Source organism: Pavona decussata, unplaced genomic scaffold (assembly GCF_977016875.1).
Source record: "Pavona decussata unplaced genomic scaffold, jaPavDecu1.1 SCAFFOLD_223, whole genome shotgun sequence".
NCBI classification, from domain to species: Eukaryota; Metazoa; Cnidaria; class Anthozoa; order Scleractinia; family Agariciidae; genus Pavona; species Pavona decussata.
The window spans coordinates 3403568-3420142 of NW_028145628.1; the positions used below are offsets into that span (position 1 = coordinate 3403568).

Here is a 16575-nt window from a genome sequence, read left to right on the forward strand (position 1 = left end):
GAATGCCGTGTTTAAGGAGCAGATTGTACTCGTAAAAGTAGCATACTGTTCTACTAGCACTGCTCGCATTATTATTATTAGTAGTAGTAAGCTGTGAACCTTGATGTGCTACAGGTACTCTGGATTGAGATGGTTTACTAATTCTTTGAGGCGGTTGAGACCAACGAAATCTGTAAACTTCGGCTTGTTTCCGAAGGCGAAGTAAATAATGGTGAATAAATTGGTGAATGTTCGTCTCGGGGAACATTCATTAATATTTGCTGAGCTTGGGGTGAATAATTGTTTTAGTATAATTATTCAGGTGATTATCAGGCAAACGAGAAAGCAACCGAAAAATGTCAATCAGTTTTATATGTTTCGGTTTGCTCGTCAATGAACGGCTTCTCGTATTCCGGGACACATCACATACTAGATCGATCGAAGCAGAAAGAAACGAAAATGCTTTATGCTGTGACTATGCGATTGGTCAACAGACTCTTGGATGAAGTTTGTACACGAGTATACACATATTGCGAAGCTGAATTTTTGCGGTGATTGCCTAAGAAAGACTAAAAAAGCAGTGTAAAGTTGTACTTATCGCTGTACTCGCTTTTAATAATTGTCTTACAACTGTGATGGCTCATTGTTTTGCTGCGAAACTTTGAAAATTGCTAATTTTCTGTTCTATTTGTTTCACCTGCAGACCTTAAGATTGCACTGATTTAGCATTCTTTCGTCTCCTACAGGCTGATTTGCTGGCTTCCCTGTCTGTAGAAAATAATCATGGAAGTCACTGGTCAACCAAGGCCTAGTGAGAGTTGCGTAAAAAAAGTAAGTAGGAGAGGCATTTTGTTACGGAGTTGAAGTCATACAAAAGGTGGCGGCCTTCCCGACCACTTGAAAACTAGCAAGGGAAACTTCAAATATCAGACGGTTTTTAACGCGTTCAATGAAGTTCATGAAAATTTGAATCAATGGGGGTTTGAAATAATTCTTTGTAATTCAATATTATAAGAAATTCCGTCGACGTAGTATTGATGTCTCACCTCCAAGAAAGTATGGGGACATTATAGGAGAATTTGTTATTTGACTGATTAGGGGTTAAAGGGTTACTAGCAATATTCTGCTGTCGGGCAGAATGGACAGAATATGATACTATGCTAAACTAGGTATTACTCTCAAACGAACATGAAAGTGCATTCCTATCATGCCTCTAGTTTGTTCGGTCTACATTGGGAAACCAATTTCTCAAGCCTAGAACTAGACTAGGCCCTGAAATTCTAGATAAAAGACACTCCACTGATTTGTTGGTCAAACGTCATAACCAGTTTAACCTCGATTTCTACCATGTTACTCTAATATCATCTAACATGGCATACACGTACTAAGCGTTTCGTCATTGTTAGCAGCATCATATTGGAACGTTCAGCCTCGAATCATACATACACTGTAAGCAGTTGTATAAGTGATACCGCGTTACCTGTGTGAAAAACTGGGATTAACACTTTAGCCGGGTGTCAGCTCGCTTGTGGCCACGGGATATGTACGTGACGTTACCTAGCAACCTTCTTTAAGGAAGTCTGTTAAAGTCTGTCGGACACAATTACAATATTTGCAAATTTATCATTGAAATGATCGTGTTTTGGTTTCACATGATCTAAAGGACGAAAGGATTCACTCAGCGTAGATTTACATAATCTTTTGTTATGACACCAGCAACTCTAAAACGCCAGTTTATTTGATTAATTATAATTGGCTACTGTGTACTTTTTCGAATCCTGGGGAATCCCCCACAATTAAATCGCCAGCAAATGGAGGCGCCTCCCAGCTGTCAGCTGAGCGAACAAGTGAGTATTTTGTTATTGTCATGTGATATTTCGTAACATGTTTCTTAAATCTGTTGGTTTTCTGTTCAAGAACTATAATGGCGGTTTTCTCGTATACTTCACAACACTTTTTTAGGAGCATGGCCGAAGTGTACCAAGTTGACAATGCAAAAACTCGTTAGACTAATCACATGACACAACTGAGGCTTGTCGATGAAGTTCCTTCTTCGCTTATACTGCAAATGAAGTTTTTCCGGCCCTCAAATCGCTTTTCAGTTGAGCATCAAGTTCCCGTGAATTTCGTTCCCGAAATTTTTCCCGCGGTTAACTGCAAGACTTACAAGTATTTAGATCACAAGGATTAAAAACTGGCATCGCGATCTTTCTGGCGAAAAAAAAAAAGTACAAACATGGATATATCTGTACGTGACAAGAACATTTTCCGTGTTCCGCCTCAAGTTCTACGAAAAGGAAACTTTCGGTTTCGGCAAATACATTTATTTGCTTCAAGAACACAAGAAATGTTAAAGGACTCGTGGGCTTTTCTGTCCTGTTTATATTACAGCTTTTTCATGATGGTCACGGGTGAAATCCAGCGGAAATCATGTCGAAATTCTGAATTCAACATTTGATGACTCCGGGTCTCGCGTGAACAATGCAGGACAAAACAGTTTTTGCGTGAGTGGCGAGGACTTTGAACTTGGACTTGGTTATAGACTAATTGAATTTACAACTATTTTATCAACGGGCGACTGCTTCAAAAACATATTAGCTATGATCGATGTCATGCCATTTTGAACCGCTGGTTTGTTTTAGCTTCTTTTGAAATATTCCGGGCACGTCTCGAAGTACTTTATTACGGTGAATTTAAAGCTAATTCGCAATGGTGACCAGACAGGATTTTTCATAACTGTAAAATAGTCATTGCTCTAGTTTTCTGTGTTTTTTTATTTTATTTTTCAAGCAAAAAAAAAATGTTTTTCGACATTTTTTGTGCCAGAGCAGATCGCATGTTTTTTTCGCTGCCAAAATTAAAAGTTACATAATCTGCGGGGGCGTCCCTGCGTGGAGGGAAGTTTTCAGGGGCATAGCTTGTCCACGAGAGTAACTGGCGCCATCTTCCTCGAAGGAAGTTTACCTTCTCAAAGTCGGGTCTCGTTTTCCGCTTTCTCGTTCATCTAAACAAATCGTCGAAAAGCAGAAGTTTTAGAAATAGACTTGATTTGGCCATTGTTTATATCTTTCGCTTTGAGTTGTCGTGGAACATAACGAATTTATGCCTCGAATGCGTCCCTTTGTTTGCACTTCGCTGGCCGCGTAGTGAAAGCGTTCATTTTGGAGGCGAGTCCTTTCAACGGACAAGAAACAACTCGACTGGGGCTGTAGAATTTCTGTTATCCACGAAGGACTCAGAGCAAGGCCAAGCGATTCATCTCTCATTTCGAAAGGAAGGCTACGCAGCGATTTTAAGCGGTTTTGCGTCGACCGAATTTGGACAAATTCAACGCTCGAGTTATCCGGTGCGCCATTATCGGGTTGGCCATTGTTCACAAAACCGGATTTTGTTCGTGCCGTTGCCGCGTTGGTATGAGAACAATCAGGTTTAAACCAAACGGAGTCCAAGGATCTGTCTCGGAGGTTAGTGTTTGGGAACACTAACGAGAACATTTTCATCAAGACAGGATTATTTCATTTTGGGTTTCAGTGACATCGCGGCAAAGCGAAAATTATCGCCGAACGCTGGCGTGTTCGATGTCGCCATTTTAACGACTCTTGGTGTGGTCGAAATTGCTTCGTACTTCGCTGGATTTCAAAATCGCTGGAGTCTTTTGGCTTCAAAACAAGCGTCTTTTATTCGTGACTGAAAACAAGTTCTTCTGGAGTCAGATACTCGCTCTCGTGCGAGCGAAATTGGAGGACTTCAGTCTTAGACGTTTTCCGTTGATGCTCTGAGCGACAAGCGCGGCTTTCTTTGCTAGAACGACGAGCCACGAAACCGTCATTTGCGAGGGGAAAAGCCATATTGCCAAGCACTCTGCGTTTGTATTTGGCTCTTCGTGAAGTATGTTTTGACATCGTGAAAGAATTATGTTGGTGAACGTAAGAGAACTTATTGACAATCTTCGGGCGACCAAGCCGCCGTATGAATGTCCTTTGTGTCAAAAGATATACAAGAGTTACAGTGGAATTGAATATCATCTACGTGTTTTCAAACATGATGGTACTGAAGTCATAGGATCCACACCGACCTCTTCCAAAAAAGGAAAGGGCCGTGGAAGGAAAAGTGTTAAAAACAAAAAACCTCCACCTTCGCCTCCAAATGTGAGTGTGCCGCGAGAGACGCTAACATACGCGCAAGCACAAGAAATTGTTGAGGTGGAAATCGATGGTTTTCCTCAAAGAATTCACATAAATGATCAGCTAGACATTATGGACAATGGTGAAATTTCGAATTCCACACCGGAGTTGCCACCAAAAACTGAAGAAACATTTGCGTTTGAAACTATGTTGATCAAACCGCTCACGGATGCCAAAGCGAATGACAAGAAAGAAGAAACCGGCGAAAACAACAAAGCGAGTTTGCCACTAGCGGAATATGGCGAAAATCGTGAACCAGGATTTAAGCAGCCTGATGCACCAGCTAGATCAACCGCTTATTTTCGATTCATCGAACAGACCACCGAAGAATTGGACGAAATGGTGGAATATGACATGGACGAGGAAGATTATGTGTGGCTTGACACGATAAACGAGAAGCGAAAGAGCGAAGGAATTGCACCAGTTTCTCAAGAAGTGTTCGAAACTCTAATGGACAGACTCGAAAAGGAGTCTTACTTTGAGAGCCAAACTAATTGTGATCCAAACCAGTACATCGATGAAGATGCGGTGTGCTGTATTTGTAACGACGGTGAGTGCCAAAATAGTAACGCAATCCTTTTCTGTGACATGTGCAACCTGGCCGTACACCAGGAGTGTTATGGGGTACCATACATTCCCGAGGGACAGTGGCTTTGTAGGCGTTGTTTGCAGTCGCCTTCAAGGGCAGTTGACTGCGTTCTGTGCCCAAACAAGACTGGTGCTTTTAAACAGACAGACACTGGAAAATGGGGACATGTCGTGTGTGCGTTATGGATTCCTGAAGTCTGCTTTGCAAACACAGTATTTCTGGAACCTATTGACTCTATTGAGAATATTCCTCAGGCAAGATGGAAACTAACATGTTACATTTGTAAGCGACGACATGGTGCATGCATCCAGTGCTTTAAAACAAACTGCTATACAGCTTTTCATGTTACTTGTGCACAACAGGCAGGGTTGTACATGAAGATAGAACCTATAAAAGGGGAAAATGGTCAGCTTACTGTGCGCAAGACTGCATTTTGTGATGTTCACACCCCTTCTGATTCAGAAGTAGGAAAGGAAGAGGAACAGAGTGAAGATGAAGTTAAGGAAAAAGCAAATACTTCTAAGAGCAAGACGCCCAGCAAAACACCAGCAAAAGCAACCAGTAAATCGGCGAAATCAACTAAATCCAAGCGAAGCATCAAGAAGTTTAGGAAGCTTTTGGCTGAGAAAAAAACCACAGCAGTGCCAATTGTCAACATCCCATTTATTCCTGCCCACCGGTAAGACCTTTTGTATTCATAGAAGTAATGGCTTTGATGTCTAAATGACTTGGTTTTTGTTGTTGTTGTTGTTGTTGTTGTTTTTTTTTTACCTTTTTCGCTACCTTGAGAGTAGATTAGCATTTCGAAGATTTTCTGTGTGTATACAACTGTCTCTTAGCAACTTTATGTACTTAAAAGCTCACATCTTAGTCAGGTTTTATTTTTAAGTTTTATTTTTAATGGACAACATTGTTGTGCTATTTGCAGTTGTATATTTTCCTTTTTACAGTGTTTGGTAATTTTTTGCATTGTATGTCAAACTATACCAGGAGGGCTGAAAGGCAATTCACTTATAAATTTTAAGGCAGTAATATTTGTATTTAAGATTTCAGCATTTTGTGCATACATCTGGTTGCCAAGCTAAACTAGTCATATTGTTGGTCAATTGAATTAATAACCTGACAATTTGGTAAAGAGTACAAATTCTTTACCCATTTGAAGACATGTTAATTGATTTTTCTTGAACTATTGTCCATTTCAAACTTTTAGTATGTATTTTTAGTGTATATTTACACAATTAGTCTATTTTTAGTCTAAATTCATTGAAATGTGTTTAAGATCAAGACAAAATTGTCAAAATTGGTCCCTTAAAAGAAAATATTTGAAATAGTGACCTCCCCGCTCCCTCCACTATTGTGATCATTTTATGATGAACTAGAATAAAAAATATTTGGATATGAACAGTGAGCAATATAAATACCTTTTTTGAAATAATTGCCTTCTTGAATAATCAGCCCTGTAGGTGTGAGAAAAACAATTATCGCCCCAAGCTGTTATTCAGTGAATACAGTAAATTAAAAGCTTGCAATTTGCTTGAATGTTTTTTGTTTCCTTTTTGCCTAAGGTGAGAAAATTTCAGACATTGAGTTACTAAAAGCGTGGATGTTGGTGGTTGTTTTTGTTTTTAATTGTGGGGGGTCAAGTCTTTTTACTACTTGTATTTTATTGTTGTATATCCTGAATCTAAATGCGGGTAAACAGAGCTTTCATTAAGGGCCGGGCAGCAGGCAAATTGACTGTCTGTGAACATGACTTTGCGGGGCTGCTTTTAACATCTCAACCAACTTTTTTCAATGAAAAGACGATATCCAAGTTAATTAACTATCCTGCCCAGCTGTACCAACCACCCACCCACCTGTTCAAAATCTTAATGAAACCCCTGGGTGAACTTCTTTGAAATTTCCTTGATCTTGCATTGAGATTTTAAACTGTCGAATGAGGATGATGTCGTTGTTGTTGCTGTTCTAAACTTTCTGTTTTAATTAACAGGCTGAGTAAGATTGTGGGTCGTGTAGCAATGGCTCGCAAGGCACAGTTTATTCAAAGCTTACAGAGTTACTGGATGTTAAAGCGGCAGTCAAGAAACGGAGTTCCATTATTGAGAAGACTCCAGGCTAGCCATCAGAGCCAGAAAGCTGGTGCTGATGAGGTAGGATTAATGTGAAAATTCTCAGCACTCGATGGCATATATATATATTAACAGACTCTCTTGGAGAATTTCGTTTTCAATCAATTGTTGTATTTTCTTGAGTTGCCTAGGGTTTTTTTTTTCTTCTCATTTGCTTCCGTTATGGATTTGTAACAAAACATCAGAAAGGAGAAAGGAACTTTGAATCAGTTATTTTGACAGGAGTAGGTAACATTACCTCCTGTTATTAGTTGTTATTTGTTACATGTAAATTCTTCTTGCTGAGATGTTTCTCCTTGGTGATAGTTCCTAATTTGTTTGGGTTTAATGCGTAAAATGGATCTATGTGAATAATGTTTCTTTTCCAGTGCTGGTTATGTCATTTTGGTGCAAGTTAACAGCAGACATAATTATTGTACTAATTTTCTTTAGTCTGCCACCAACTCTGAATTTAGTAAAAATCTAGGACATGGCTTTAAACTTCATAACTTCTTGTTTATAATTTTTGCTCTCCACTCGCTGAAAACCCCAACTGATGCATTGATATGTTTTACTCTACAGTCAAGTGAGAGATCACTAAGGATCAAAGCAATGAAGGAACAGTTGCATTTTTGGCAGCGTCTGCGGCATGACCTGGAGAGGGCTCGGCTGTTGGTGGAGCTAATCAGGAAAAGAGAGAAACTTAAACGAGAGCAGGCAAGTGTCCTAAGGCCTGGCTAAACGCTCCCCCCAGTGGCTAAAGGAGAAAACAAAGGGTCACGCACTGCACATAATAATAAACTGACGTTGTTGCTAAGGAAACATTTTTAATCAGCAGTACTGGAAACTAGTCAATATTGCTTTCATAGTGGCTAAACTGGGAAACACATGTCTCACTAACAAAAATTTGTGTCCGGAAAGCAAAAATGTTTTTGACCTGAGGCAAAAACATTTTCTTGTTTCCGAGGAACAAAATTTGTTTCCGCAACATTTATTTCCTGTGCAGCTAAACTAAAAAAGTTTGCTCTACTCTCCAAAACAGTGTCCTACAACTGTCCTACAACTGGCCCAATGGCCAACTCTATCTATTTATTATAAATTAGCCATTTTTATCTGTCTCCATAAAGCTTTCCACGATAGGTTACCTGTCACATTAATCGACCTGATTTCTAAGAAACGGGCCACAAACTATTCAACCCGGACTTGCGCTTCTTTAATTGTTCCACGCTTCAACACGCGTTACATGAAGGACTCTGTCGCGTTTAGAGGCTCAGTCCTGTGGAATGCAATGACCAACAACTGTATTGCCCTGACAAATAACATTCCTTATCGTGACCTCAGGCTAAAGCTTAAATCTCAAGCTAATTTTAATGAATTCAGCTTTAAGATAACGTCTGCATCCACTTGTAATTTTAGAAAAGATGACTTTGTATATATTTAATTTTATGCTCATGATTTCATATTTGTAAGCGTTAATTTAGTTCAAACATTTTGTCTGTATATACCCTTAGTTTTTAGCTTCTTTAGTTTACTTGTAATTAGTTAATTGCAAACGACCCCACAAGCTCATGTAGCTTTAATACTCATCGTTTTAAAATAAAGGCTATCTATCAGTATACTGATCCCACATTAAATCTTGACCAAAAATCTTCTTGTTGAGAATAATTTTACTTTTGAGGGTAGTCAATGTAAAAAACAAAGAGGGCAAAGCTTTTTGTTAAGAAATGTTCATTGACAGTTACATTGTAAAGTCAACACTAATTCTGGATCAGGATGCCCACCCAGTTTTCAGTTCCTGGCTAACTTCAATACACATGTCTCTCGTACAATTCTCAAAAGATTAGTTAATTGTCATAGATACACACCTCGGCCCCAAGAAGCATGCTAAAAAAATTCCTCCAGTTTTCATTTTATGTGCTCTTGAAGTACACAAGTCTTCAGATAAAGGGAGGCATGGCTCTGATTTTTTTCGTCTCTTTGTTAAACAATTAGGTTAAGGTGAAGCAGCATGTGGTGGACCTACAGCTGCAGCCACTTAACATTGTGCTTAGGAAAACCCTTGATCTTCTGCAGACCAAAGACCCTGGAGAAATCTTTTGTGAGCCTGTTGATACTGATGAGGTAAGAAATTGAAGAAGCTCTAAAGAATTAAGGGCCAAATGAGGAAAGTTTGACCTCTACTTCAAAACAAACAAAAGTAGTCTAATTTATTTTTATTCTTCAAGCTTAAGGTCTGTGGTTTCCTTGTATGTTCGCTGAATTTCAACTTACCCTTTCTTCTTTTTTCAGTTGAGCCAATCTCGTCCCCAGAGTCCTCAGGCTTTTTAGTCAGTGGGTGGGCGCCAGGAGAGAATCTGGAGAATTAAAAAATTTAAATTTTTTGATTGGCTGGTCTGTTTAAGCTCCATAATGGCTTCCATTGATTTACTGCAGAAATCCTGCCGTAATAAAATTCCAGTACTCCAGAGTCTCCTGGCGACCAACCACTGGCCAAAGAGCCTGAGGACTCTGGGTACGAAATTGCAGTCGAGCCTCCTGTAAACGGACACCCTTGGGGCCAGAAAAAGCATCCGTTTAAGAGAGGTGTCTTCTTATAGAAGGTTAAAAATGTAGTGTTTGTATGTAGCTGAGAACATGACCAAGTGTCCGCTTACGAGAGGTGTCTGCCTGTGGAGGTTCAACTGTACTTGCTGAAAGTGGAAAGAAGCTCAACCTTCAACTCCTTCTCATTCCAACATGCTTGGATGCAAAGTTTCTGAAGTCTGCAGACTGTTAATTTTTCCTCTTGTTTTTCTCAGGTTGTAGACTACCTTGATTTCATTGATGAACCAATGGATTTCTCAACAATTTCAAAACGCATTGAAGATAATCACTACACTGCAATGGAACAGTTTGAGCACGACTTCAACCTGATCATCACCAACTGTATGACGTACAATGCACCAGATACTGTTTACTACCGAGCAGCACTGAAACTGCGGGATCAGGGTCGGCCTGTAGTCCGTGCAGCCAGGAGGCAAGTGGAACGTGCAGGTATTGATCCAGTTACGGGGCTACACACTGATGAGCCACCTACCCTTGCTGACAGGGAGCCCACTGAGGAAGGTGAGCTTTAGTCTTTGCTGTTTTGAGGTTGCCTTTAATTCATGTTTCGGCTGTTAAGGCCTGTGAATGAAAGCGTGCATTGAAGTTATTGTCTTTGTCACATTAGTGTCTGTTTAAAATTAATACTTTCAGTAGCTAAGGTTCAAAATTACAGTGAACAGCATCTTGAGGGGTACTTCTCTTTTTGAAAGTTTGAAAAGTAGATGGCAAAATTAATGCTAGACAGCATAGTAGGATTAACAGGGAGCTTGCTGTACATCTCTTACATCAATATGCTGGGTGGACTGAAAATGTCAAGGAATACAGCTATAGCTTGATCTTGGAGAATTTCTCTGGCCATCAGCTGAGACGTAGTGGGTGTACTCAAAATGTCACAAGCATCAGTCTAAACGAAAAGCTGTGGTTTTATGATCCAACTGTGTTTTACACAGTTTCATTGATGAATGGATGATCTTCTGTGTTGTTTTAGATTTTATCCTGACGGAAGAACAAAGAAAGGAAATGACGTTAGAAGAACAGTTGAAAGATCTGCAGGAAAAACAGGACATGACTCAAGCCATCAAACATGGAGGTATATCCTGCAATCTTTATATTTATATATCATAATTTGCAAAGGTTTCCCATCGTGCAAAAATTAATACAAGTGTAGTGTAGGTGTTGAGTAAAAAAACAAAAAGAAAAAGAAGGTACACTTACATGTGTAAGTGAAATAAAATTAAAATTAAACTGGTTTTTGGTTGAAGTGGGCAGCCATGGCTTATTTGAAGGCTGCAACAGTTTCCAATTAATTCAGTGGAAAGAGCATTCCAGTCTTTGATAGTTCTGCCGTAGAAACTCTATTTATAGGTGCTATCAAAGTTCTTTGTTTTACTTTCTTGTAATTCTTTGCTAAGTGTTGTTGTTGTTGTTTTGTTTCTTGAGGTGTGAGAGCAACAAGAGTAAGAATACTTCGAAAAGAGATAGCACTTATCAGGAGAAAACTTAACCAGGAGAAGAGACAACTGTCGGAGTCCAGTGGTATGTTTGGACGATTTTGTGTTTGGATGACGATAGTTTTATAATTGTACTCACTGATAGCAAAAGGTTGTAAATCTGTACACGCTCAAAGCAAGTCACATTTCTGATATTTTGTGATGGCAACATGACTAAGAAAATATCTTAACCAGTATGTTCTCTCCTGTTTCTACCATTAAACGTTTAAAATCTAAATGCCACATACCTGTTTTTGTTGAAGCAGTTCATTGTCACAATTAATATTGTAAAACTGTCAGAACAACCTAATATTTTTCTTCCAAGATGTTAGTCTAAACCGTTTTCAAATGTTGCATGTAGGAACGTTTCAAAAAAAGGTCACCTTAGGAAGCTAAGTGTATCAAAAAATAGAGGTAAACAATAATTGCAGAAAATCTGTCGTTCATTTTATGGTTTATTGCCAATAAATAATGGATAATATCTTGGTACCCTAGTTTTTAAGGTAGAACGGTTTGTGTTTGGTGCAGATGTCATAGCACAACACAGACGTTTTTGGAGGGGAAAGGAGTTTGAGCAAAAAAATACAGTGCGCACTTGTTGTGGAAAAAACTTGGATTTTAGATCAAATACTAGATACAGTGGAACCCCGATTTTACGATCGTCGATCTAACGATATTCTCGATTTAACGATCAACATTCTGTGTCCCGGCAACAGTTATTTATAAGTGGGGAGTTCGTTTACAACGATATCCCGATTTAATGATATGATTTTGCTGTCCCCTTGCCATATCGTAAAATGGAGGTTTCACTGTACTTTGTTTTTCTTTGCAGTCGGAGGCTTGGATGCTTCTAATCTGAGTGAGCCTTGTCTGTCACCATTGGAAGGAGAACAGCCACTAAAGAAGTTCAGACCTATTGATGAGAATGAAGCAATGAATGGGCCAAACCCAAGCAAATCCCTGGACACGGATGATCATCGGTTATCAGGAGACAGTCTATTGAACAGCAGAGCCACTGCTAACCCCAGCCCTGGCACCAGTCGACGGAGTGGGATCCTCTTCAACAAGGGCAGGCACAGGGCAAGGCGGAACCTGTCAGCAGGGGCGGATAAATTCCCTTTTGACATCTTAGCCACACAGAACCACGGGCTGAAAACGTTTGAGTCTGATCGAACGTTAGATAATGAACAAGTGAGCACGGAGGCACATGTGACTGAGAATATTCGCACAGACGCGGCCGGGGATGAGCATGATGATGGTGTGTTTGAGGAACGACACCAACCGGCACCAAAGGAGGAAAAAAGACCACAAAAACGAGCACGGAATGAGAGTTTAGGCAGCAGTGAGACATGTCATGTGCCTAAAAAAACCTACAAAACAGAACTGGGCAAGTTGATTGAGGATGCTACTTTGCCCATGTTTGATACACCGTCTGATAGAATGAATAATCACTTTGCGTTCACGAATGGATTACGACAGCGCTCGTATCGTTCGTACACCAGTGGCTCAGAGTCGGACATCGGCGATATCCGAATGAATGGTACTCGTGCCTCTCGGGAGTTGTGTCGGAAATTATCGGCGTTGTCGGAAGACGAACTCAGTACGACGGACACCGAGAACAGTTCGGCAGAGAATCGGGCAATCAATGGACCTGTGGATGGGAGGCGAAAAAAGAAAGCTGCGCCCAGACCTCGAAAGACGACGTCTGATTCCGAGATCCCGGACCTGCCTCCTATGCAACCGTTGGATTTGGTGTGGGCCAAGTGTAGAGGCTATCCCTCTTATCCAGCTTTGGTAAGTAAGCTTTATTATGTGCAATTTGTTCACGTGCTTTTCTCAAGGGCGATTTAGACGGTACGATTTTTGCTTACGACTTTCACATGCAACTAGCTTACGCCACGACTTCACCGCAAATGGTGTTGTATAAATCAGAACTACGACATCATAACGACAGACCCTCACGAGTCGAAAATTGTCGTAGCGATTTGAAACATTGTTTTAAAATCCTACAATTGTAAGTGTAGACAAGGTTGAATGACGAGAGTTGTGTGTGATTTTTTTGCATGACGCGAGCAGCACGCGCTCTAGAAATCGCACGCGACAGTGGTAAGCAAAAGTTGTACCGTCTAAATCAGTCTTTAGGGAGGCCGCAAGTTTATTCTTGATTTGTGATTGGTTTCAAAGGCGGATTTAATAGAATCCTGCAGAAAGCCTTCGGTGTGCTGTTCTTTAGTGATAGTTGCAGTTTCATCGCTTGAAAGGAAAGAAAACGACCGCGAGTGAAACTTGCCATTTGTTGCAAGTCTACGACTTTGCAGTGAGCTTTATATTTAAAGCAAGTGCATGGTCAAAGCCAGTTTCAAAAGAAACTGAATTTACAAGGACTTGGAATTACATTCCTGCTCAAGTTCTTTCATAATTCCGAAAGCCAGAAATTTTCGCGACAGTGTCTAAATTTGTGCGACATTAATTTTCGCGTTTTTATACTGAAATGTGAAACTTTAACGTTGCAAAAATTTAGACAAACAAAGAAGAATAACATGTAAGGAAAAGTAACAAGTTGGGGATATTGGTTTGAATTGTCGTTTTCTTTAAATTACAGATCATCAATCCTCGGACTAAAAAAGGCTTCTTACACCGTGGCGTTCCCATCCCCGTCCCCCCTGAGGATGTGTTGAAGGAGAGAGCCATTACTGATGAACATCTTTATCTTGTGCTGTTTTTTGACACCAGACGGACATGGTAAGTACATGCAATTACACGCGGCGGTTTTTGTAAGTAATCCATTCATCGTTGAAATTCATACTTAACGTGACCCCTTGTCGAGTACACGTTTAAAAGTCTTTGCATTGATGATTGTCTTGAAAAGAAGCACAGATCGCCATGATTTTACCTATTGCAATTTAGATGTAACATGACGTTTTGTTATGTTGCTATAGGCAATGGCTGCCGCGCCACAAACTCGAGCCGCTAGGACAACACACAGAGCGGGACGAGAACAAGCTACAAGAGGGTCGAAAGACGTCCATGAGAAAATCTGTTATGCAAGCGTACGAGCGTGCACTCATTCACAGAAACCAGGTGGAACGAGGCGGCTCTCGGGACTCCGACGACGACGACGATGATGACGACGATTACGAAGACAACGACGACGATTCACGAATAAATGAAAACGGAAACGACGGAGATGAAGTCGAGGAGAGCGAGAACGAAGATGAAGATGATGAACATGATCCTTTAGAGGAGAATGGATTTGTATAGAGCTGATTTTAAGCTGCGTTTACTTTCGGTTTTCAAATGTTTCTTGGTCTTTTTCAATCTCAACTAACATTGGACGAAAAGATGAAAATTCCTCAGTCATAGCTACTATTTGGCAAGGGAGTTTGGCAGGTGTTAATTCCTGTTGCTAGGATGTCACGAAATTTACCCTACACCCATTCTCTGCAAATTTTTTTTATTACTGCAATCAAACGCTTCTAAATTTCTCGTTCTTTCTAACGAGACCTTTTTACTCAACTTCCTGATGTAAAGCCACGAGATTGAAGAAAGCAATAAAAGGTTTTTTGATAAGTAAAATGTTCAGAACAATTAGCTAGCAAGTTTAAGAAAATAGTGTTTTTAAAATACCGCACACTGAATATGAAACTGTACAATTGTATTTATACTTAGAAAATTCCACATGTAAATCTTAATCCTGTGCTATTTTTTCCTGGAAGATAACTGTTTTTTAACAAATCGAGTGTTACCCGTGGAAACACAGTGTGCTGTGTTGTAAATTCTGTTCATTCGTGTTTGTATATCTTGTAAATCCCAGGGTCAATAAACTCGTCGATTCTGAAACAAGTGCGATGTAGCATCTTCATGTTCTTTCGAAACGGGGTCTCAGGCGACAATTTGGACACTTTCTAGCCCATGCTTTTTCTATATCGAGTGCACCCTCTTTGTCTCGTGTCCACTTTAATTTTGCTCAGAGGCGCATCGAATTTGACACTTTTACCTTTCCTCTACAGTTAACTCTCGTGTATATAGCGTATTCCCTCGTGACCGTCATTTGGTGTCCGTAATAGCGATCTGATTTGAAGATGTAAAATACCACTATGAGGAAGAAGGAATATGAACTAAAATACCACGAAAGCATTGAAAATGCAGCACAGCGGAAGAGCTCTGCAGATCGAAACGGAAACCTTGGACATCATTTCTGCCGACGGAAATGACCAACGGGAAAATATAAATATGCCATTCAAATGTCCGTTTTAACGAGAGCAAATCAAAAATGTTAGTTTCGGACCACAAGAAGTGACCGTTGTCCATGCATTTCTTTGTAGTTTCGGCCATAACCGATGGTCGAGTCAAAATTCGGAGATGCGAAACAAAGGGGCGTAAGTGGTACGGTAATTTTGGAGGGAGAGAAATGGGCACTTTATTTTTAAATTGAATAAGCAATACGTTGGCAACCATGCATTTTGATGACAGTACCGTGGGTTTGGTGCCTAGTTCCTAGGCTCCTCTCTCTATCTTTCGTCTCGGTCAATCCGTTTTCGGGTCACGTGATCCTTGGTTGTTCGCCTCGGTTACGTCACCCAAATGAATTGATCGTGAGGGCCTGGGAGAAAGCCGTACAGGGACAAGGCAAGCTACACACCAGTTTTACGATGGCGTCATTTACTACAACTACCAGAACTCTTCAGTTGGTGGTCTTCCGTTCTTAGGGATATTATCTAAACCTCATTAGGATTACAAAATTTAAACAATGAAGGAAAAACAAAGAGGATTCTGGCAGTTGTAGTAAAATAACGTTATCGTCAAAGTCATGCATTAATGCGATCTGACCAAAAACTTCCTATAATCCTCAGACTCCCAACTGCACAAGCCGCGAACCTCGCATGCGAGGGAGACTACGAAGCCCATAGACCATTCTCGAGTTGCTTTGAGCCTCATTATGAAAACGAGGCTAAGAGCAAAGTTCTTATAAAAGATGATAAAAAGCTTTGCACTTAGCCTCACTTTCATGATGAGGTTCACAGCAATTTGGTAAATGGCCTGTTCTTTATACGCGGCCGTAATCTCGTACCCCGATCTCAGTCGTCGGTTCGGGAATGTCGAAATGTGAGATCTGGTAAAGTTCGATACAACGCCATTTCTGGTTGGTTACCAGAATTAAGAATGCCTCATTCTAATCTGCTCTGTGATTGGCTCTTTCCTTCTGTGTTTGGTTTTCGCTCAGTTTGGGGAAGAAACAAAAGCACGGAAATGTTTTCGCTCCGATTAAGATTGTCATGCGACGTTTTAATACATACATGCCTTTTGTGTGGGGAGAGAACAGTGAGAAATTGTTTTTTCGGAAGACAACAGCGACTTTAGCCGAAAAGAGTTTGCAGTAACGTTCAAACGGCCTTGCCAAATTACACAAGTTTCCAACACGATGGATATAAGCTTGCTTACTTTTGGGGATAAAATGGAGGTAGGTCATATATTTTTTTTTTTGTTATTTCTTGACAAAAAATGATTTTTTTTAAAATGATTATTTATTTAGTAAACGCAAATTAATTTCCCCAAAATACTTTACCTTGAGTTCCTGAACACGCGCGCCGCATTTGCTAGCATATTTTCAGTTTTTGTCAACTGCTAAAAGACTATTT

General features: G+C 40.2%; 1 protein-coding gene across 1 annotated transcript; it reads left to right on the plus strand.

Annotated features, from left to right (window-relative positions):
* The first annotated feature begins 2899 nt into the window (after positions 1 to 2899).
* On the plus strand, positions 2900 to 14780 carry LOC146459217 (peregrin-like). The gene is made up of 10 exons (XM_085089761.1): positions 2900 to 5431; positions 6743 to 6902; positions 7443 to 7577; positions 8853 to 8981; positions 9659 to 9965; positions 10435 to 10536; positions 10887 to 10982; positions 11769 to 12730; positions 13539 to 13678; positions 13876 to 14780. The coding sequence occupies exons 1-10, from the start codon at positions 3894 to 3896 to the stop codon at positions 14195 to 14197; spliced, it is 3891 nt and encodes a 1296-aa protein (XP_084945887.1). The 5' UTR covers positions 2900 to 3893; the 3' UTR covers positions 14198 to 14780.
* Positions 14781 to 16575: the final 1795 nt, after the last annotated feature.